Source organism: Protopterus annectens, chromosome 10.part0 (assembly GCF_019279795.1).
Source record: "Protopterus annectens isolate FY-2018-M chromosome 10.part0, PAN1.0, whole genome shotgun sequence".
Taxonomy (NCBI): domain Eukaryota; kingdom Metazoa; phylum Chordata; order Ceratodontiformes; family Protopteridae; genus Protopterus; species Protopterus annectens.
This window is the reverse complement of record NC_056744.1, coordinates 1531169392-1531189295: the sequence shown is the minus strand read 5'-3', so window position 1 is coordinate 1531189295 and position 19904 is coordinate 1531169392. Positions and strand designations below refer to the sequence as shown.

Genomic DNA, 19904 nt, shown 5'->3' with positions numbered 1-19904 from the left:
TCCCTCCTCTTCCCCTCCCCTAAGTATTTTTTCAGATATTATTGCCATGATGTACGGCATGTGCTTTAGAGTCCCCTACAACTTTAACAATGTCCGAAAAAGTCCAATATTTCCAGATTTTCTTGTTCTGCCATGTTTCATAAATGTAACTATTGCTTTGTGATCCCACTTTTGTCAATTTCCAAGTTAATGGTTTTGTTCCTGTTCGTCTCCCTCACCCAAATCCATTATCTGCCTCATTTCCAAAGTCTTTTTGATACTGTTAGTCAACTCTTGTGCTTTTTTCCTTTTCTCAAGCATTTTCATTGAAATATTAGAAAAAGTTTCACTAGCACAGTCTCTCTGTGGTCTTTATTACCAGACTAAGAAGCAGAATCTCCTTTTGTTTCACAGCTCACTTTTTGTTGGACAAACATTTGTATTTCCTTCTTAACATGTACTTCATCAAAAAATGATTTTGTCCCTCCAGGGAAGAGTATTTTGAAGATAGCTGGGTACAGCAGTTTGAATCTCATGCCTGCTTCTTGATATTCCTTGAATAGTGGTATAAATTTACTCCCCTTCTGCCTGGAGTACAGTGAGTAATCATTCTCCACAAACACTCTTCTTCTCCCACTTTTAGCACTTTGTTCTTCTGCCACAGTTTTGTCAGAGTCCACTCCTTCTGCTGTTTGTACTTCATCTTTACTATTAAATGTCTAGGTTGTTTTCTCACAGCCTGGCTTGGAGCATACAGACGATGTGCCATTTCAATTAACTACTCCTGCTGTGGAATAGCAGTCCACATGCTGATTTGTGCTTTCATAAATGTAATACAGTCTGTTCCTTCCAGCTTCTCTGGTACAGCTGAAAAGCTAAGGTTTTCCCTACATGCTCTGTCCTCTAATTTTATTATTTTTTGAAACATCTCTTCTTGCGCAGTCTCATATTCAGTCTTTTCATTTCAAATTTTGATTTTTGCAGTTTTATCACCTCATCCGAATACCTGTTTAAAGCTTCTTCCATTTTTTCCAGCCTTTTAGTGTTTGAGTTGATATACTCCATCAGTGTTTTGTTTATTTTAATCAGGTCTGTGTGCAGTTGCCTTATACTTTCCTCTAGGTTACTGGAAGTCATGTCTGGAGCTTGTGTTTCTTTTTGCTGAACAGCTGCAGTACTTTTTCCAGTCAGAGTTTTCTTTTGAAGCTGGTTTCCTTCAGATGTTCTGTATTTCTTTTTTCCTGGCATCCAGGCAGTGCACTTACTAGCCAGTTACTGAAATGTACCCAGAAGTATAAATCCACTGGCTTTCTCTGCTAAGTTTCTGTTTTTACACTGGGAGATTTTTTTTTTTTTGTTAAACCATATTCATTTCTGTATACTGTATTAAAAGTCTTTTTGTTTGGGCTTCCACAAAAACTGTTATTTGCACAGAATACTATTTTGATTAACAAGAAAAAAGCTCTAAGTCTAGGGACAAGAAGGTAAAGCTGCAACAGTATCAGGTGCATCTGGAGTATGTTGTCCAGTCCTGGAAACATTTCAGTGATAGATAAATAACTCAGATGGAGAGAATTTAAAAAAAGACAATGAGTATAGTAAGGGACTGGAAGACACACCATATGAAACTATATCAGGCAAGCTGGGACTATCTTCATTGGAGACTAGGGGACAGAGAAAAAAAAATGAGAGACAGGTGGCATGATATGAGTGTGATTGCTCAATTTTAAAATTTGTTACCTTGGGTAAAGCAAAGACTAACTCCATTAAAGACACAATAAAATTTCTTCTGTGGAAACAAACATTTCACTTTTTAGACATAGAGGAACATTAGTTATGCACCTAGAAAGTTACATTATCAGTTAGCATAGTATAAGTTTTGTTAAATTAACTTTACATATACTTCTAAACCAAAAATGAAAAGGCAGAAGGAGGCACCGAACTACTCAGAGGTTTAATGAAACCAACAAACAGATAATAACGTGAAGCGCTTTTTGTCAGATCAAGTGACTGGACTTTTTCAGACAAAATTAAACAGCAAATCTATTATTTGAAAGTATACCCATTTCCCTTCTCTATGACAAGTTAACCAATCGAATATGCACACATACTCCCTAATAATTAACAAATTAATTAATTGACTAAATAGTTCAGCCTTCTAAAAGGTGTAACAGTTTTAAAACATAGACAATATATAAAACACTAAATATAAGTATAGCAATAAATTTACATGGTTCAAACTCCAGGCAACAGTGAGGTAAGAACAAGTTTAGTTAAAAAATTAGTTTAAGGATAATACTAATTAAATAATTATTAAGTTTAAGGACATCGTTAAAAAAATCGTATACAGCAAGAATATACCCTAAGAAAACTTATTCCAACTCTATGTTACACTTTTCTAGCTTGCATCCGTTGCACCAAAAAAGATCAGTTGTTAAGGGTCATTTAGTGCTTCAGTGAGAATGGTCACAGAGGATAAGTTTTTCATCGATGAATGTGGTATTTTAAAACAGATGTTTTTAAGGAGGGGTTATCCTGAAACCCTAATAATGGAACTGTCCATGGAAGTGCAACAGAAAAGACGGAGTGGAATTTACAAACCTATCTTAAGAATTGATAATTCTATTAGAGGGGTGGACGTAGGTACTTTAGATGACCCCATCACCTTAAGTACTAGAATTAGTAGACAAAATCAAGGTGTTTTCTGTGCTAGTTTTACTACCCCATTTAGTGTGGACGCTTACAGTATTGGGGAGATCTTGCATAAAAATTAGAAACTATTCTCAACTGACAGTGAAGTGGTTAACAAGACAGGTGAACAGCCTGTCACTATCTTTAAGAGAGGTAGAAATACAAAATCACTTTTGGAAGCATCTAAACAAGTAACTTTAAGAACACCAGGTATGTTTATGTGTGAAGCATGTAGTTTTTGTAAATACATGGTATCAGGATGTACTTTTACAATCCATGCCAAAGTATATAAAGTCAGTAGGAGGTATAATTATAACTCAAAATCTGTCATTACATTGCACACTGTCAGGTTTGCCCAGCATTCTATATTAGGAAACCAATAGAAAATTGAAGGAAAGGGTGTATGAACGCACCTATAGTATTAGTAAGGGCAAGACTGAGAACACATTGGCAAGACACTGTACTAGTTACCCTGGTCATATGTTTCTTTTTAGCGTTATTGAGCAAATTGTTTCCAATATGAAAGGGGGGCCCTTTTTCTATGATGCTTGAAAGACAAGAGGTGTTATGGCAGTTACTCCTTGATTCTAGTAGAAAACCAGGGTTGAATGAAGTTATTTCGATAGGCGGTATCCTAAAATTGAAAAGCCTCACTAGGTGAATTACTTACATGTTTTAATTTAAGAAGACGTTAAATCTAAACTGTTAGTTACAGTCTAGTATTGGTATCTTGAAGCACCAAGTGAAAGTATCATGTGTTTTATGGAGTGGGTTTTGTTTGCCTTACATGGTGGTTTAATACTGTTATTGTTATAGATGCAATAAACATGTGATGTAGGGCTGTTATATTTATATTTATATGTAGGCTAGTATTATCCTTAAACTAATTTTAACTAAACTTGTTCTTACCTCACTGTTGCCTGGAGTTTGAACTATGTAAATGTATTGCAATACTTATATTTAGTGTTTTGTATATTGTCTATATGTTTTAAAACTGTTACACCTTTTAGAAGGCTGACCTATTTAGTCAATTAATTGATTTGTTAATTATTACGGAGTATGTGTGCATATGATTAACTTGTCATAGAGGAGGGAAACGGATGTACTTTTAAACAATAGATTTGCTGTTTAATTTTGTCTGAAGAAGCCTGGTCACTTGATTGGATGGAAAGCGCTTCACTTTATTATCTGTTTGTTGGCTTCATTAAACCTCTAAGTAGTTTGGTGCCTCCTTCTACCTTTTCATTTTGGTTTAGTTTTATTTGTGCTTTTAGTTTACATCTACTTCTGTTATGTTGCCAACATTAGTTAATAAATTGTTATACAACCTAGCACTGTATTCATACAATTTTTTATGCCCTGTCTTTGCATTATATTTAGACACCATTGCACTCAATTCAATCAGGGGACACAGAGTCGGGTATGTCTATTCTTGCGATTGCCACAAGAATTAGGAAGATGTTCTTCATGTTTCACTGTTGCAGTCATTACATTTGGGTAATGTGCTGGCAGGTTGCCCTCAGTCAGCCTGATTAACAAAGTCTTGGGTCCTGCGTCGGATGCTGTCCCTTCTTCCATGACGTCAGGTCGACAGGGGTATAAAACATGCAGCTGATGCCATTACATCAGTCTTTCTTGCGTGCTGTGCCCAAAGCAGAAGCAGTTCTGAAGTGCTGGTCGGCCGATTCCTGAAATTTTCATTTTCGAGTTTCAGAACCGAAGTCTTAAACTAAAAGCTAAGTACCCCATTGGGGAAACTTTTTCTTACTCCTTACTGATGTCAGTAAAAGTTAATAATTGCATTACCTGTGGGAAGCAAATACCTCATAAGGATTTTCATTTGTACTGTATTCCTTGCCTAGGCCCTGAATACGACGTACCTTGCTGTCAGTTTTGTGCTTTATTTAATCAGCTCAGTATTCGTCGTTGGTACATTTTTGCTTCTAAATATTTCGGTTCTCGGTTTAATTATCCAGAAATGACATCGGTTAGCCATCCGACTACCAGAATACCGAAAAAAACGCAAAGAAAAAGACAGAGATGGGCCGTTGAGGTCCAAAACTGCCGATGACGCTTCTCCTAAGCCAGTCGCCAGTTCGCCGGTACTCAGTGAGGCGCTTTCGCAGCCCCTGATACCCGCTACATCTGATTCGCCGGCCTCTACTGAGACCCATTTAGAATCCGGTATGCCGCAAAATGCTTCACCTATGGAACCCGTGGATGTCTCTACCTTGGATGGGTCCAGAGCCGCTGTGCAGGCACCAGCTTCTGAGGGTTTATTCAGGCCTACAGACTTGCATATTAAACTGACTCCACCTTCAATACTAAGGCCTAAATCTCGATCTATGTCTAAAAAAACGATGCCCAGGCCACATGTTCAGGCCCCTATGCCTAAAAAAACAAATTATCAAAATGGCTGAAGATTTAATTACTTTAATCAGGGGTAGTCAACCCCCCCCCCCCTTCTACGAGGCTTAGAACTGAGCTTGACTATGAATCTTCTGAACAGGACTGTTGTTTCTGACTCTTCTAATGACCTGGATTTGTCCATACCTACTTATGAGGATTCTGATGCAGAGGATTCCATTCCCTCTGCTTCCCCCCTTGAGGACTTTTCTTTTGGGGAAACTTTACATACCTTAAGGGAGCATTTCCACTGGGAATGTCAGGAATTTTCTGAATCCAAAAAGAGGCTTAGGGATTTCCTTCTTCTTCCTCAACATAGGTCTTTGGCTATACCTCCTGTACTAGATATTGTTGATGATGTGTTTTCGGAATCCAGTATGGCCCCTGATTCCCTGCCTCCGGCCCCTAGTAAACCAGACAGATACTATAGGGTTCCTGAGTCCCACAAATTCCTTTTCAAAATTCCTGTAGCGGACCCTGAAACCATTTCTCAAGGGCCCAAAGGCATCAAGGCCTCTACTGCTAAAAATCTTCTGATAGAGACCCAAGGGTGCTGGATAGATAGAGTAAAAAGGTTTATACTTCTGTAACCTTGGCAATCAGTGCTTTAAACTGTCAATTTCATATGCTGAAATATCAGCAGCATATCATGGAACTGCTTAAACAGAAAATTATGTTGATTTCTGACTGTGTGGAAAATAAAGATTTACAGGACTTATTGCATTCAGCTGAACAAGTTGGAAAACATACTTTGCAATGTGGTTTTGATTCTTTGGAGGCCTCTTGCATGGCTGCTGTTACTGGGTCTGTGCTTAGAAAGCATGCATGGCTTAAGGAGCAATCTCTGCCTGATCATGTTAAAGCAAAATTGTTGGATGCTCCTTTGCATCAGGACCGTCTGTTTGGCAATAAGGCTGAAGAAGTTCTTAAAAAGATGGAAGATAAAGCTAAATCTATGTAAACTGTGAAAGATTTCTTACAAGTTCAACCTCCAAGATTTAGTAGGCACTGGTCTATTAAGAAATGGTCCTTTCCAGCTCCTTCCAGATCCTCTCAAGCAAAACCCAGACACTGCAAAGGCACCAGGTTTCAGTCCCAAAGGACTTTCAGAACTAAGCAATTGGGGTGCTTCCACTTCAAAATCTGGAAATAACAAGGCACCACCCTATGGTAAACAGTCTCAATGACTTTTCTTTAAAATTACCAAGTACTTACCTCTCAGCCGCCCCTTTGGAGGGAAAACTGGCTCTTCATGTAAAAAACTGGCAACTTATAACCCAGGACAAATGGATTTTAAATATGGTGTCCCAGGGATACAGATTTAATTTCCACACGTTGCCAACTCCAAACGGGTGGCCAGACCTGCCCCCAAATCAGTGGGCAGAGGCTCAGAAATAAGTACTTTCCCTCCTAAACATGGGGGCTATTCAACCAGTACCAGAAGAGGAAAAGGGACAAGGTCTTTATTCCAGACTTTTCTTGGTACCCAGAAAAGACAAATCATGGTGTCCAATTCTGGACCTGTCTACTCTAAACACCTTTCTGGACATTCCAAAATTCAAGATGTTGACTCTTCACCAGTTACTTCCTATGCTAGGCAAGAATGCCTGGTTGGCAACTCTAGATTTAAAAGAGGCTTAACTGCATATCCCAATCAGGGAATCTTGCAGAAGATACCTACGCATCAAAGCAGGCTATTTGCATTACCAGTTATCTGCACTGCCCTTTGGCTTGTCTACTGTGCCCAGGGTATTCACAAAGTGCCTGGCTCCAGTAATTGCATTTTGCAGGCAAAGAAATATTCAAATATATCCATACATGGATGATTGTCTAATTCAGGCAGAAAACCAGGCCATACTTTTAAAACATCTGGCATTTGTAAAAAGGGTTCTAACTTGTCTAGGGTACACCATAAATGAAAAGAAATCACAACTGATACCCTCTCAAAAAATTACATTCCTGGGTGCAAGCTTGAATGCAACTGCCCAGATGGCTTTCCTCATGCCAGAAAAGCAAATTCATTTGGTGACTTACTTCAAACAGGTGGCCACAAAAGCCCTGCTATCTGCAAGACAAATACTGCAAGCCTTGGGGTTCATAGCATCCTGCATTCTTCTGATTCCATATGCAAGACTGCATATGAGGAAACTTCAGTGGTACTTAAAAAGTTTATGGAGTCAACATTGACACAGCCTGGAAACAATGATTCCTGTCATACCTTGCCTACGCCTGGAGTTCCTATGGTGGGCAGAGGCCTGCCACCAAAACAAGGGACTACCATTTGCACCACCCCCTGCCGCCCAAACCCTAACTACATGGGGGGCTCATCTGGCAGGGAAGTGCATTCAGGGAAAATGGAGCCCAAATCAAATGCATCTACATATCAATCAAAAAGAAATGCTAGCTGTACAGAATGCTCTGACAGCCTTCAAGGACTACCTTCATCCGGAACAACTAATGGTAAAGACAGACAACACCACAGTTATGTGGTACATAAACAAGCAGGGGAGTACACATTCTTACCCCCTCTGCAGACTAGCTGGTGCATTGTGGAACATGGCCTTGAGCTACCAAGTACAACTACAAGCACAATTCCTGCCAGGAAAGCTGAATATTCTGGCAGACGAACTAAGCAGAAATCTTATGGACCCACACGAATGGAAACTGGAACCACAGATTTTCAGTATGTTGACAAGCAAATGGGGAGCCCAGACATAGATCTTTTTGCGTCACCCCAGAACTATCAGTTGAACAAATTTTGCACAAGAACTCCTCACAAAAAAGCCTGTAAGGTGGATGCGCTGTCCTTCAGCTGGAAAAACCTGTCAGTCTGTGCCTTTCCCCCTCTGCCTCTGCCCTCCAAAGTCTGCTAAAAGTCAAACAGGACAAACCAAAAATGATTTTGATTGCTCCAGACTGGCCACGCCAACACTGGTACCCACTCCTGCACAGTGTGTCACAAATTTCTCCATGGCAACTGCCGTAGACACCTACCTTACTGTCTCAGCAGGAGAACCAAATCCTGCACCCTCAGCTCCCAACATTGAATCTTGCAGCTTGGCTAATCATTTAAATTCCCCCTTAGCATCCCTCAGCAAACCTGTGATGGATGTAATTTTAGAGGCGAGAAGACCTAGTACTAGAAAATCTTATGCTGACAAATGGAAAAGATTTTGTGCCTGGAATCAGTCTCAAGGGATAAGCACAGCAACGCCCAATTTACCTCAGATTTTGCAATACTTAACTGAGATGCTTCACAAGGGCCTGTCTTTTTCCTCCATTAAAATCCATGCCTCAGCCATTTCAGCTCATTACAACACAGAACCTCCCCTCTTCTCTCATCCTGTGCACAAGCAGTACCTCAAGGGGTCAAAAACTTGAGGCCACCCAGGAGAGCTCCAACCCCTACATGGGACCTTAACTTTGTATTGGAGAAACTCACTCTGCCTCCTTTCCAGCCAGCGGCTACTGCAGACTTAAAATTTCTTTCTTGGAAAACAACCTTTCTTTTAGAAATCACTTCAGCTAGAAGGATATCTGAATTACAGGCCCTTATGGCAGTGGAGCCTTTCATCATCTTTCATGCGGACAGGGTGTCACTCAGGACCAATCCATCCTTCATGCCCAAGATGGTATCCAGTGTGGCTCTTAATCAGTCCATTCATTTGCCAACTTTCTTTCCCAATCCACAGAACAAGGGGGAGCAGATTCTGCATTCATTGGATGTACACAGACAACTTAGATTCTACTTGGACAGGACTAAATCTCGAAGAAAATCTGAACAACTGCTGGTAACATTTGCTGAAGGGGCAGAGGGAAAGGCCATTTCAAAACAAACCGTTTCTAAATGGATAAGCCATTGCATTCATTTCTGCTATAAGCACCATGGAAAACCTATCCCCCAGGGGATCAGATCTCATTCCACCAGGGCTGCATCTACTTCTACAGCCTTTCTCAGAGGTGTTCCTACCAGGGATATCCTAGAAGGTGCTACCTGGAGTTCAGTTCATACTTTCACCAAGCATTATCACTTACCAATTTTCTCTAAATCCAGAGCTGGCTTTGCCACTGCTGTTTTGCAGGGCCTTATAGCTGGTCCTAATGCTGTATAAATCCATCCTCCCAATCATAGCTTTGGGAATCTACCCAGGTGTAATGACTGCAGCAGTGACACATGAAGAACATAGTACATTTGTGTACACTTACCATAAATGTAGATGTTCGAGTTTATTCAGTGTTGCAGTCCTGGTTACCCTCCCTCCAGCCCCCTGTTTTTCTCTTACTATACCTCTACTTTCTTTTACTATGCTTAAAAGCCTTTTTGGTGTATTTGCTTTTGTTTGGAGGTATATTTTTTGTATTTTTAATTACTTATGTATATATTTTGCCCCCCATTGTGGAGCAGCTGACATCTGGGGCAAGAAAAACTGATGTAATGGCGTCGGCTGTATGTTTTATACCCCTGAACGACCTGACGTCATGGAAGAAGGGTCACCAACTGACGCAGGACCCAAGACTTTGTTAGGCCGACTGAGTGCAACCTGCCAGCAGATTACTCAAATGTAATGACTGCAACAGTGAATACACTCAAACATCTACATTTATGGTAAGTGTACACAACTGTACTTTATGGTGTACAGTTCATATTATAACCTCATCTTATGTATAACTCCAGCTATACACAATTTGGATGCATATTTTGTTTCCTAAAACTGCTGCCATAAATTCAGATAATAAAACTATGTATTGAATGTCAGCATGACTGTGTGCTGTAAGATTATGGTTGCTATATTATGTTTGTTCAAGATTTGCGATTTAATTTCCCCAATTTTCAGGTAAAACATCTCCCCTTTAAATATATATCATAATATCAGAGGGTCTTGCACTGCACCTAATTTTTTTTTCTGTATAGTCCTGTAAGAACTAAAGTAACAGTCAGAGCTAAGAAAATAATTTTGACAACACTCCAGATGGAGCTCGTTTTTAACATAGACCAACCTTAACCAGTGCATAAAGTCTGAAATACATGCACTGCTTAACTGTTTCTACAATTTTATCTTTCTTAAAAATTAACTCACAAATTGTTAAATTGGAAGGGTTTGTAGTGTAGTAAAAAATAGGTGTTTCAATATGTGCTGTTTCAATAAGCATTTCAATTTACTTTGCCACTCAACTAATGTTGACAGTTATAAAACTACTAATTTTTCTAGTAACTTAAGGTTTAAGCTACCCTTCATGTTTTTTCTCCATCTCCCTTCCTCACAGCTGACCATCAGTTACCACCAGCCCCTGTCCTCATTCACTGAGCCTATTGGACCAACCTCAGTCTTCTCTGGGCTTAACCCACCCCAAAAGTCTAGGACCAAGGAGATCAATGATGCGTAATCAGTGATAAATTGCTACAAGAGGGTTTATCTTATCACCCACTATCTCCTCACAGCAACCTGTTTGAACTCTGTATATTTGAAGCATTAGTAAATACATGCAGGTTTCCTCACATGTGTAACCCCCAACTAAGTGGTATACCTGTTTGCAGCATGGAGCCTGCCAGATCTCAATACTGCTGTCCCCCTCCCCTTAAGATGAGTTAACTGACATCGACTGCTCACTTCCATCCCCCATACGACCCTTCTAGAGCTTGTGCCACTATTGAATAACAGATCATTTGGGTCACAGTAAGGACTTTATGATTTTGTGCCATGGGGGCACTGCTACACTCTGTCTTTGTGCTACATCAAAAACATGCACAACGTGCTGTTTGATTTCTTACTTTTCCAGGTACATTAATGGCACGTAAAACAACAGCAGTGGAATGTATGGGACAGAAGCTGAAAAGAATTATAGGGTGAGAGACAAAAGCTATGATGACCATTCAAATTATACCTAATCCAGGTCATTTTGTGATTCTGTCTTGGTCGATTCTAGTCTAGAAGATGATTTTGTACAGCATCTTATAAAGAACCTCTCAATGTAAAACTATACAATATTTGTGCAGTACATGATGAAGTGAAGGGGTTTCCACACTTGTCCAAACTGTAAATAAATATAAACAAATTGGCAATATCAGTTGACAGCAAGATAAACAATTATATGTTATAGGCATACAAAAGTATAGAGAATATGTTGATGTCTGTATGTAGTTAATTAAACAGGGTGTATGGATTGATATTCATGTATTAGCAATATGGAATATAATGCGACATGAAAGAATGAGAAAACTGCACTGGTCTAATTAAGAGTAAACAGTGCAAAAACAGAGAGAGTAAGCAATACAAAATAGCCAGATTATAAGGCTGAGGATAAGCCCTTATTGTTTAAGTGATTCAGACAGTGAGGATACATTTGTTGTCTGTAAAGGCTTAAAGTTTCAGTGTCCTGTATTAAAGGGTGGAACACCATGGGGACTGTTTTGTATGCTAACTGTGCAAGGATCTTTTGTCAGCCCATTAAATCACATTCCTGAATGCTCACACACCAAATTAACGTATCTGGAATCTAACCTACACTCTGCACCAGTCTTATTTCGATAGTAAAACTCCAAGTTCACAAAAGCTTATACTAAAATCCTCTCTTGTGGTGCACCAGAGTGCTAAAGATTGCCTTTAGACACCTTCCTATCACATCCTTACTCAAATGCAATTTGATGATTGTTATAACTACTGTGCAGATATCTGAAAGGTATACTAGAGTAATATTACCAATTGATTGGGAAAGCCATCCGTAAATGTAGTCTGATTATTCTTAATCAGATCAGTACATTTTTCACACGCTTACATGTTGCATTCTAATGCATAATGTTAATGTAGAAATACTGATTCAGACCCTTAAAGTACAATGGGAATTGGGGTTGTTCTTACTAACACCTCTTCTCTACATACTGTTGATCCATGCTCATCAGCAGACAGCAGAAAAAGAAAATAAAGAAACAACATTCTGGATACTCAAGGAATTCTTATCTTTTTATTTACTTATGTATTTTGTCGGTTTACTATTGAAATTATGAAATTTAAAATAAATTTTGTAGTAAATGTCGACAATTAATGTTGAAACTGCGGATTTACGACTATTCAGTTAGTCATAAATCTGCAGTAATTGCCGAAAAAGTTGAATTTGACATTTTATGGCAATTAACAACAATGCCACCCTTGCTGTAAATCCCAAACTCCTACAAATATCCCATTTTTGCAAGAGGCAAGCCCCCCTGCACCCCCCTGTGGAGGCTGTGCACCCCACCACCCCTAACTATATATTCCAACATTGAGATTGCACTACAGTGAGGAAAGGGATGTATTTCCCTAACTGCACTGTACCTCAATCTCTGTACATCCCTTTGAACGTTTATATTTGCGAATGCACAGTACATTCACAACTATATTAGCATGTACACATGTGAACTATTCGAACATCTGTAGTTCAAATAATTCATAGGCGTACATTCTGACGTTGACATTTTAATAGTAAACCTATTTTGTCATGTATAATTATATCAAATGTAGCTGCAATGTTCAGAATATACTATTAGCAGTTTACATGTCAGAATGCTTTTCTATTTTGTCCTGGATTAACAAAGACAAAGCTAATGTGTATATAAAACTAAGTGTTCACTTTGAATTTATTTATTATTCCTAACTTAGGTGTTAAGAGATTTTTCTGTACATGTAGTTAAGTATAATATGCATGTTTTTATCCTGTCTATATAGGAATGACTACTGAACAAGATAAGCAAGACAATAAGAAAAGAAGTCATATAATAGTTAAAATTGTGATTCCAATTATTATGGCTATTACAGCTGCTGCATTTGTTTTATCCATCATTATACTACGCATGACAAGGTAAGTGAACATAAGATATAGATGTGTTTATAATTCTATTTAAAAAGCATTAGTACTGATAGTTATATTTTCTGCTGCATTTTTGGAAGACTTTGCTCATGTAGCAAACATATGTATAACAAATTACAGATAGGACATGTAGCTGAAAACTAATAGCAATTCTGCAGATATTGTTGCTCTTAAAATAATTTCAAATGTGTATGCACACATATCTATCCAGCCAGCTCTGTACCTCTTTTTGTCTGCATGCCTGAAAAGAACTATCTATCTTATGTCATTAGAACCCCATGGTGTACTATGAAAGCATATCTAAAACTCTTTCATGGGTCAGGCAAAGCATCTCTCCCCACACTCCTTATTGTCTGTGTACACATCCATCAGACTTTAAAGTTCTACATACAGAGGTAAGTAATAAATCCATCTTTGCCCTTACAGGCATTTGGTACTAGGATATTACAGCATTTCTTACCAGTGCCCTAGGAAATGAAACCTTATTATCAGTCTACTTATTTAACTGCATGCATACATAAACCTGTTCTCCATCTTTTGTTTCCGCATAGTATATCTCTGTTTTTCTGTCAACTGATATTGTTTGTTGATCTGTTTATAGTATTTATAGTTAGGACTGGTGTGAGGGGTACTCACCATTACAGCTGTGCTGTAAGGGAGAAATCATTCTGTCTCTAAATCATCGTATACAGTCTTACTTTTGAGGTGAAGCAACAGATCAGCCATTTCTGTTGTAGTCTTCCATGCATGAGCAGTGATGCAAATTTCTGAGAGCCACAGGCTAAGAACATTGCAAATGGGGGTAAGATTGAAACTCAGGAAGGGGATTTCTAGATATTTGTACAGCAGAGCCATAGCTGTCTGGTATAGCGCCCAGTGCTAGTTCCTGATTTGGCATCCCAACCCATCAGCCTTTCAGGTGAAAGGCAAAAGAAAAGGGATGATGACGTATGCACTGCAAGCAAGATCCACACTTCTCCCTGCCTCCACTGCTTTTCATTGAAGAGAAAATAAAAGATAGAAGGTAATTCTTCAATTTGCTTACTGTAGCTTTACCACATGGAGCAGAAGGCTAAACTGCATTTATTATTTCTGTACCAGCATTCAAAATTGCCAGTACAGAAGTAGTACACTACACTTCCCTATCAAGTCCCGTTCACCTTGTGCCCAGGGCAGTTACCTCTTTGTCCCCACCCTTGCTTCATTTCTGAAGTTGATCACAGAAGATTGTGGTAAGAGGGTGAAGTCAGGGATGAGGTAAATACATAGTGGAGTACTACAGGAGTCTGTTTAAATACTTTACTGCAGCTGTTGCAGATATTTTTGAGAGATAGAAAAACAGGGTCATCCTGTCCGACAACACAAAGGTAGATGTAGAAGTGTAGGTTGGTGGCAGAGACTAACAAACAAGTTAGAAAAGGTTGAACAAGCAAACAGAAAGGTGACAAATGAGGCTCACTACAAACAAATGCAAATTACTGTATCTAGGCCACAGTAACACCGGTTTAAAGTAATATCTGGGAGAAATGAAACTGATGTCAACAGAGAGGGAAAGGATATGGTGGTAGCTGTTGTTTACATCTGAAGTAAAGCACTAGGAGCCGCGTAAGAAGACAGCATAGCAGCAAAAATAATACTAGAGAGCACCATCAGAGGGATAGACTGTCAAAGGAAAGAGGCAATGATTTATGTCTACCATTCCCTTGTCAGTCCATGCCTTGAGTGATATATGCAGCTTTGGAAGCCATATAAGCAGAAAGACATCAGGATTCTGGAAAAAGTCCTGAAAAAGGCATCAGACGGCTAATAAAGGGTGAGGAAAATATGAAGAGAGACTAGCAGAGCAGGAGCTCTTCTCACTAAAGATGAGAAAGACATGACAAGTTATGGGTGCAAGAGATTGTGCTTGGAAGATGTGATGAAGTTTTCCCAAACTGCAAGATGGAAGAGGGAGGACAGGCAGCAGATTGCAAGGACTGAACACTCTCTATGTGTGTGAAAGTGCTTTTTCATAAACTATGTTGTAGACCCATGGAGTAGATTATTAGAATGGGGAATTAGAGTGAATCCACATGAACATTCAAGAGAACATGGTGTAATGAATATGTTCTTTTTTCTGTCTATTGATGATTATTTTAATATATGGTTAGTTTGACAGTATTGGCATAGCTTCATGTATTTTTATTTAACAGAGAAGAACAGTTTGTCTCTGTTAGAGTTCATTAGACTTTAGCAAGCAAATGGTAAATGTTTCTTGTAATCCTTTAACCTTGAAAGGATGTTAGGTACTTTGTACTTGCAGGGCATAAGTCTTCTGAAAGAGAAACACATAAACCATGTCGAGTGAAGCATGAGAAGTATCCTCCCGTATACACACCTTGTTATTTGTTTATTCCTTTCACCCCTGGAAATGTGTTTGTGTTTTAATCACAAGTTGAGAAAGCGATGAAGTTTGTATGAAATAATCTTTTTTTCTAATTTTAAGATATAAAAAGAGTTGCATCTGTGCATATGATTTAATCTCTCTATTTTGAGATATTCCAGTATCATGCTACTTTTCAAACAATAATGTTTTTGCATCCAGAGTCTCCGACTGTCTGTGTTTTGAATTTAATAGCTACATGATATTATCTGCTAACAAGTGTTCTTTCTCATTTGATGTTATAACTCCTAGCTGTAGCCAAGGGTTATTTGTTTTGTTGTCATCACAGAAGACTGTGGCATGGATCACTTTGACAAATACAGGGTGCCCATTTCAGTAATGCTTTTAACTTACATTTTGTCTTTCAGTTCCTGTGGGTTTCAGTGATGCCAGTGCAACTTTGGATTGTGTATACAGTATTTATTGCACTGGTGAATGCATTCTGTCTTTAAGTTTATGTTCGCAATTGAGATTGTTCTTATAGCATGTGCTACATGCATTAACCACCATATTCGATGGGGGGAGTCAGTCAAATGACCTATTCTAGGGCAGGCCATTCTGTCTCCACCCCCCCCATAGCCATATTGACCACAGATGCTTCCCAGTTTGGGTGGGGGAGCATTTCAGTAGACGGATGGTCCAAGGCATGTGGTCTCCCATAGAGACCAAGCTACATATCAATGTCTTCAAGATGAGAGCACTCCTACTAATGTTGCAAGCCTTTCAGGATGCACTCCCTCTGGGGATTATTGCTATCCATACAGACAACATGTTAGTAGTCTAGTACATCAGAAAACAAGGAGGAACCCATTCATACCATTTTGCAGAGAGGCTATGAGGGTCTGGGAATGGGCAATTTCATCAGACCATGGGGAAAACCAACATACTGGCAGACAGACTCAGCAGGTCTATTCTGATTCCTCACAAGTGGTCCATCAATCATTAAGTAGCAAGCATTATTTTCAGCCATTGGGGCCAGCCTTGCTGCAGCCTATTTGCCTCTCCCCTCAATAACAAGTGCGGCAGGTACTTTGCTCTGACACCCCCACCTCAGAAGGAGTCACTAAGGGACGCTCTGATTCACGATTGGCCCCCAGATCTCCTCTGTGCTTGTCACCCTCTTCCACTTTTCCCACAATTTATACAGAAAGTAAGCAGGCTGAAGAGCTCAGTCATCCTCATTGCCCCCTTCTGGCCCCGACAGATATGGTTGCCCTTTCTATGCTCTCACCTGAAATATCCCCCATGGATACTGGAGCCCACTCAGGCCCTCCTATCTCACCTGTCAAAATTCCAGCAGGCCAGTCCCCATGCCCTCAAACTGACCACATGTTTTCTACACTTCCAGGTATAGTAAGAAGATCCAGGCTCACTTCTCCAGGCCGTAACATTATCTTGGCCTCCCCGAAGGCTTCCACTAAGAAGGTCTACAAAAGTAAGTTGAAAAGATTCTCCATATGGGCTTCTAAGGAGAACATTGATCTGTTCTCAGAACCTACTTCAGCCATCCTTCTGTTCCTCAGTACTCTTTTCAAAGAAGAGATTCATTTTTCTACCATTAAACTTCAGTTAGCTGAAATGTTCAGTTTTCATACTGGAAATGAATCATTCTGTCTATCAACTTTCAGGATATGTAAAGCCTTTATGAAAGGAATCTTCCACTCAGACCTCCCATAAAAGATCCTTCTCCCCTTGGGACCTCACAATGGTCCTCCAGGGGTTAACTTAGAGGCCCTTTGAAACAGCAGACAGTTGTCATATGAAGTTTCTTTCTTGGAAAGCAGTCTTTTTGGTAGCTATTACTTTGGTAAAAAGAATTTCTGAGCTACAAGCCTTATCAGTTAGGCCTCCTTACATCATTTTTCTTAGAAATAGGGTATCTCTATGGACTAACCCTACCTTTATGCCTAAAGTGACCATAGAGACTAACATTAGTCACTCAGTTCAATTGCCAGTTTTCTTTCCAGGCTTTACAAATAAAGGCGAATATATCTTACATCTTCTTTCACTAAATATTTTTTTTTTATTATTTCAAATAAGATGTCTTAAACATTACATGAAATAAAGATAAATAACATAATTACAATTCTAAAACATTACTAACTTCAAACCATTATATAACTATTTACATTGGTGTCTATGCAAATAACATTGAAATTCTATATTATATAAAGTTAGAAACATAAGATGATATATCTTCTTCGATCTTTTCGAGTATTTCCAGTACTTTCATCCAAGAGTAATAGTAAGAAGTAGATCTTTTAGTTCTGTTTTTCACTGTTAATATTTCCATGTGAGCAACTGTTGTTGTTAAAGTGTCAAATTCCTTGAACGTAGGTGAAGCCTCATTTTTCCAGTGTATAGTTATGATTTTACGTGAAATTGCCAATAGTGACCATAGGATTTTAGTGTCTTTTTTTGGTACACAGTTTGGAACAGGAGAGTTGAATAAAATTAAAGACTTTGTTAATTGAAAATTATCATTATAAACAGTCTGAAAAAATAGTTAATGGATTTCCAGTACATATTGAGACATATACATTCATAAAAAACATGCTGCCAATCTGCTTTTATCGTGGTATGTCATCTCCAACATTGATCTTCAATAGAATACATTTTGGCTAACCTATGTGGTGTATAGAAACTTCTGTGTAGATATCTCCCAAGTGAATAATTGCCAGTATTTTGATAATGTAGAAAATTTGGAAGATTTTAGAATATTACCTTTTTCTTCTTCAACCGGAGGATGGTTGTTTATTAAAGTATAACAATCCCAGTATGATTTTTCATGATAGCTTTTTGTTTTTTTAACAATTTTATAGATATTAGACAAATAACCTGTACCCTGATAAGGCTGTTTTGTGATAAGAATAAGGTATTCAATGAGTTTTGGAGCTTCATGTCTAACTGAAGGTTGCATTTGTTCTATTTTATTTATAAGAAAATGCCTTAGATTTTGTAAAAATAGCCAATTGTCTTTATTTATATTATAATTATAAATTATCTGTTCCTTTGTTAGAATTTTCCCTTTCTCTATAAGTTGATGCCAAAAGAGTAATGTTTCTTCTTTAAGTATATTTATTTTAGATATTTGGAATGTATCTAGAATATTTGGTGTAAAAGCTATAGGGAAAATAAGAAAAATCCAAGAATTGATATTTGGTATTTTGTTTATATATGTTTTGAACACTGAAAGTGTAGAGCTTACATAGTTTGATGGCAATTTTTTAATATTAGTCCTTTTCCCTAAAAAAATAATCTTTTAACATCCATATAAGGGGTGATGATATTACTGTTAAGTTGTCTTGTATGTGATTATAATTGATTTCTATGTAAATCTGCTCATGGGCTTGTTTCTATATAGGTGTGTATGAATTATTTAACCATAGTGTTATGTTTTTAATAACAGATGAGGTAATATATAAATCAATATCCGGTAAATTAATTCCACCATCTTCCCAATCTGGCAAATGTTTATTTAAGGCTATACGGGGTTTACTTGGAAACCATAGAAAATTTAAAATCAGTTTATTGTATCTTTGAATAATATATTTGGGAGGTGGCAATGAAAAATTTTGTATTAAATATAATATTTTGGGAAATATGATTATTTTAATAAGATATAATCTGTCTGCTGTTGAAAAGATACATTTATTCCAGTAACCAATTGTTTGTTCTATTTTGTCTAGTATTTTATTATAGTTAAATATTAGAGAATCTGTTAATTCATTGAGTAGATTTATTCCCAGTATAATAATTTACTTTCTGTTACTATATATTTGGAAAATCTTTTGTTTATATTATTTTTTTTTACAATTACAGGGCATAATTTTAGTTTTGTTTTCATTAAATTTTAAGCCTGAAATATTTTGAAATTTATTCATGGAGTTAAATAGAGCATTCAAAGACTCATTTGCATCTGAGAGAGTTAATAGTATGTCATCAGCAAAGAGTTGGATTTTAAGGTTTAACATTTTATTAATACAAATGCCCTTTATGTTATTGTTTGATCTGATTTGATTTGCAAAGGGTTCTATGAGTAATGCAAATAACAATGGTGATAAAGGGCAACCTTGTTTAGTTCCCTTTTTGATTGTTATAGGGCCTGATCTATATGATCCCAGTTTAACATATGCAGTAGATTTTTCATATAGTATTTGGATAAGATTATTAAAATTAGAAGGAAAGTTATATTCTTTTAAAACTAGTGAACGAAAGTTCCAGTTAACCGAATCAAAAGCTTTATTAATATCTAATGAGATTACATTTAAATCTAGGACTTTATGTTTGCTATAATCTATTAATGTTAGTATTCTTTTAATATTATCTGAAGCATTTCTTCCTTTAATAAAACCTGTTTGATCTTTGTGAATTAAGAAAGGAAGAAAGTGTTTGATCCTATCTGCGTATATAGCCATAAACATCTTATAATCTATATTGAGTAATGATATTGGCCTATATGAGGAACACTGCTTCTCATCTTTATCTGATTTGATAATTGGGGATATCAATGAATATTTCCAAGAGGGTGGTATATACAAATCTTTATTGGCTATATCATATA

General features: G+C 37.8%; 1 protein-coding gene across 4 annotated transcripts in view; it reads left to right on the top strand.

The window, feature by feature from the left end:
• Window positions 1–19904, top strand: part of LOC122813711 — a 332384-nt gene that overhangs the window by 258861 nt on the left and 53619 nt on the right. For all 4 annotated transcript variants that reach the window (XM_044086177.1, XM_044086176.1, XM_044086178.1 and 1 more), the window contains exon 8: window positions 12777–12909. In XM_044086177.1, the coding sequence (XP_043942112.1) occupies window positions 12777–12909 (133 nt within the window). The remainder of the gene's footprint in view (window positions 1–12776; window positions 12910–19904) is intronic.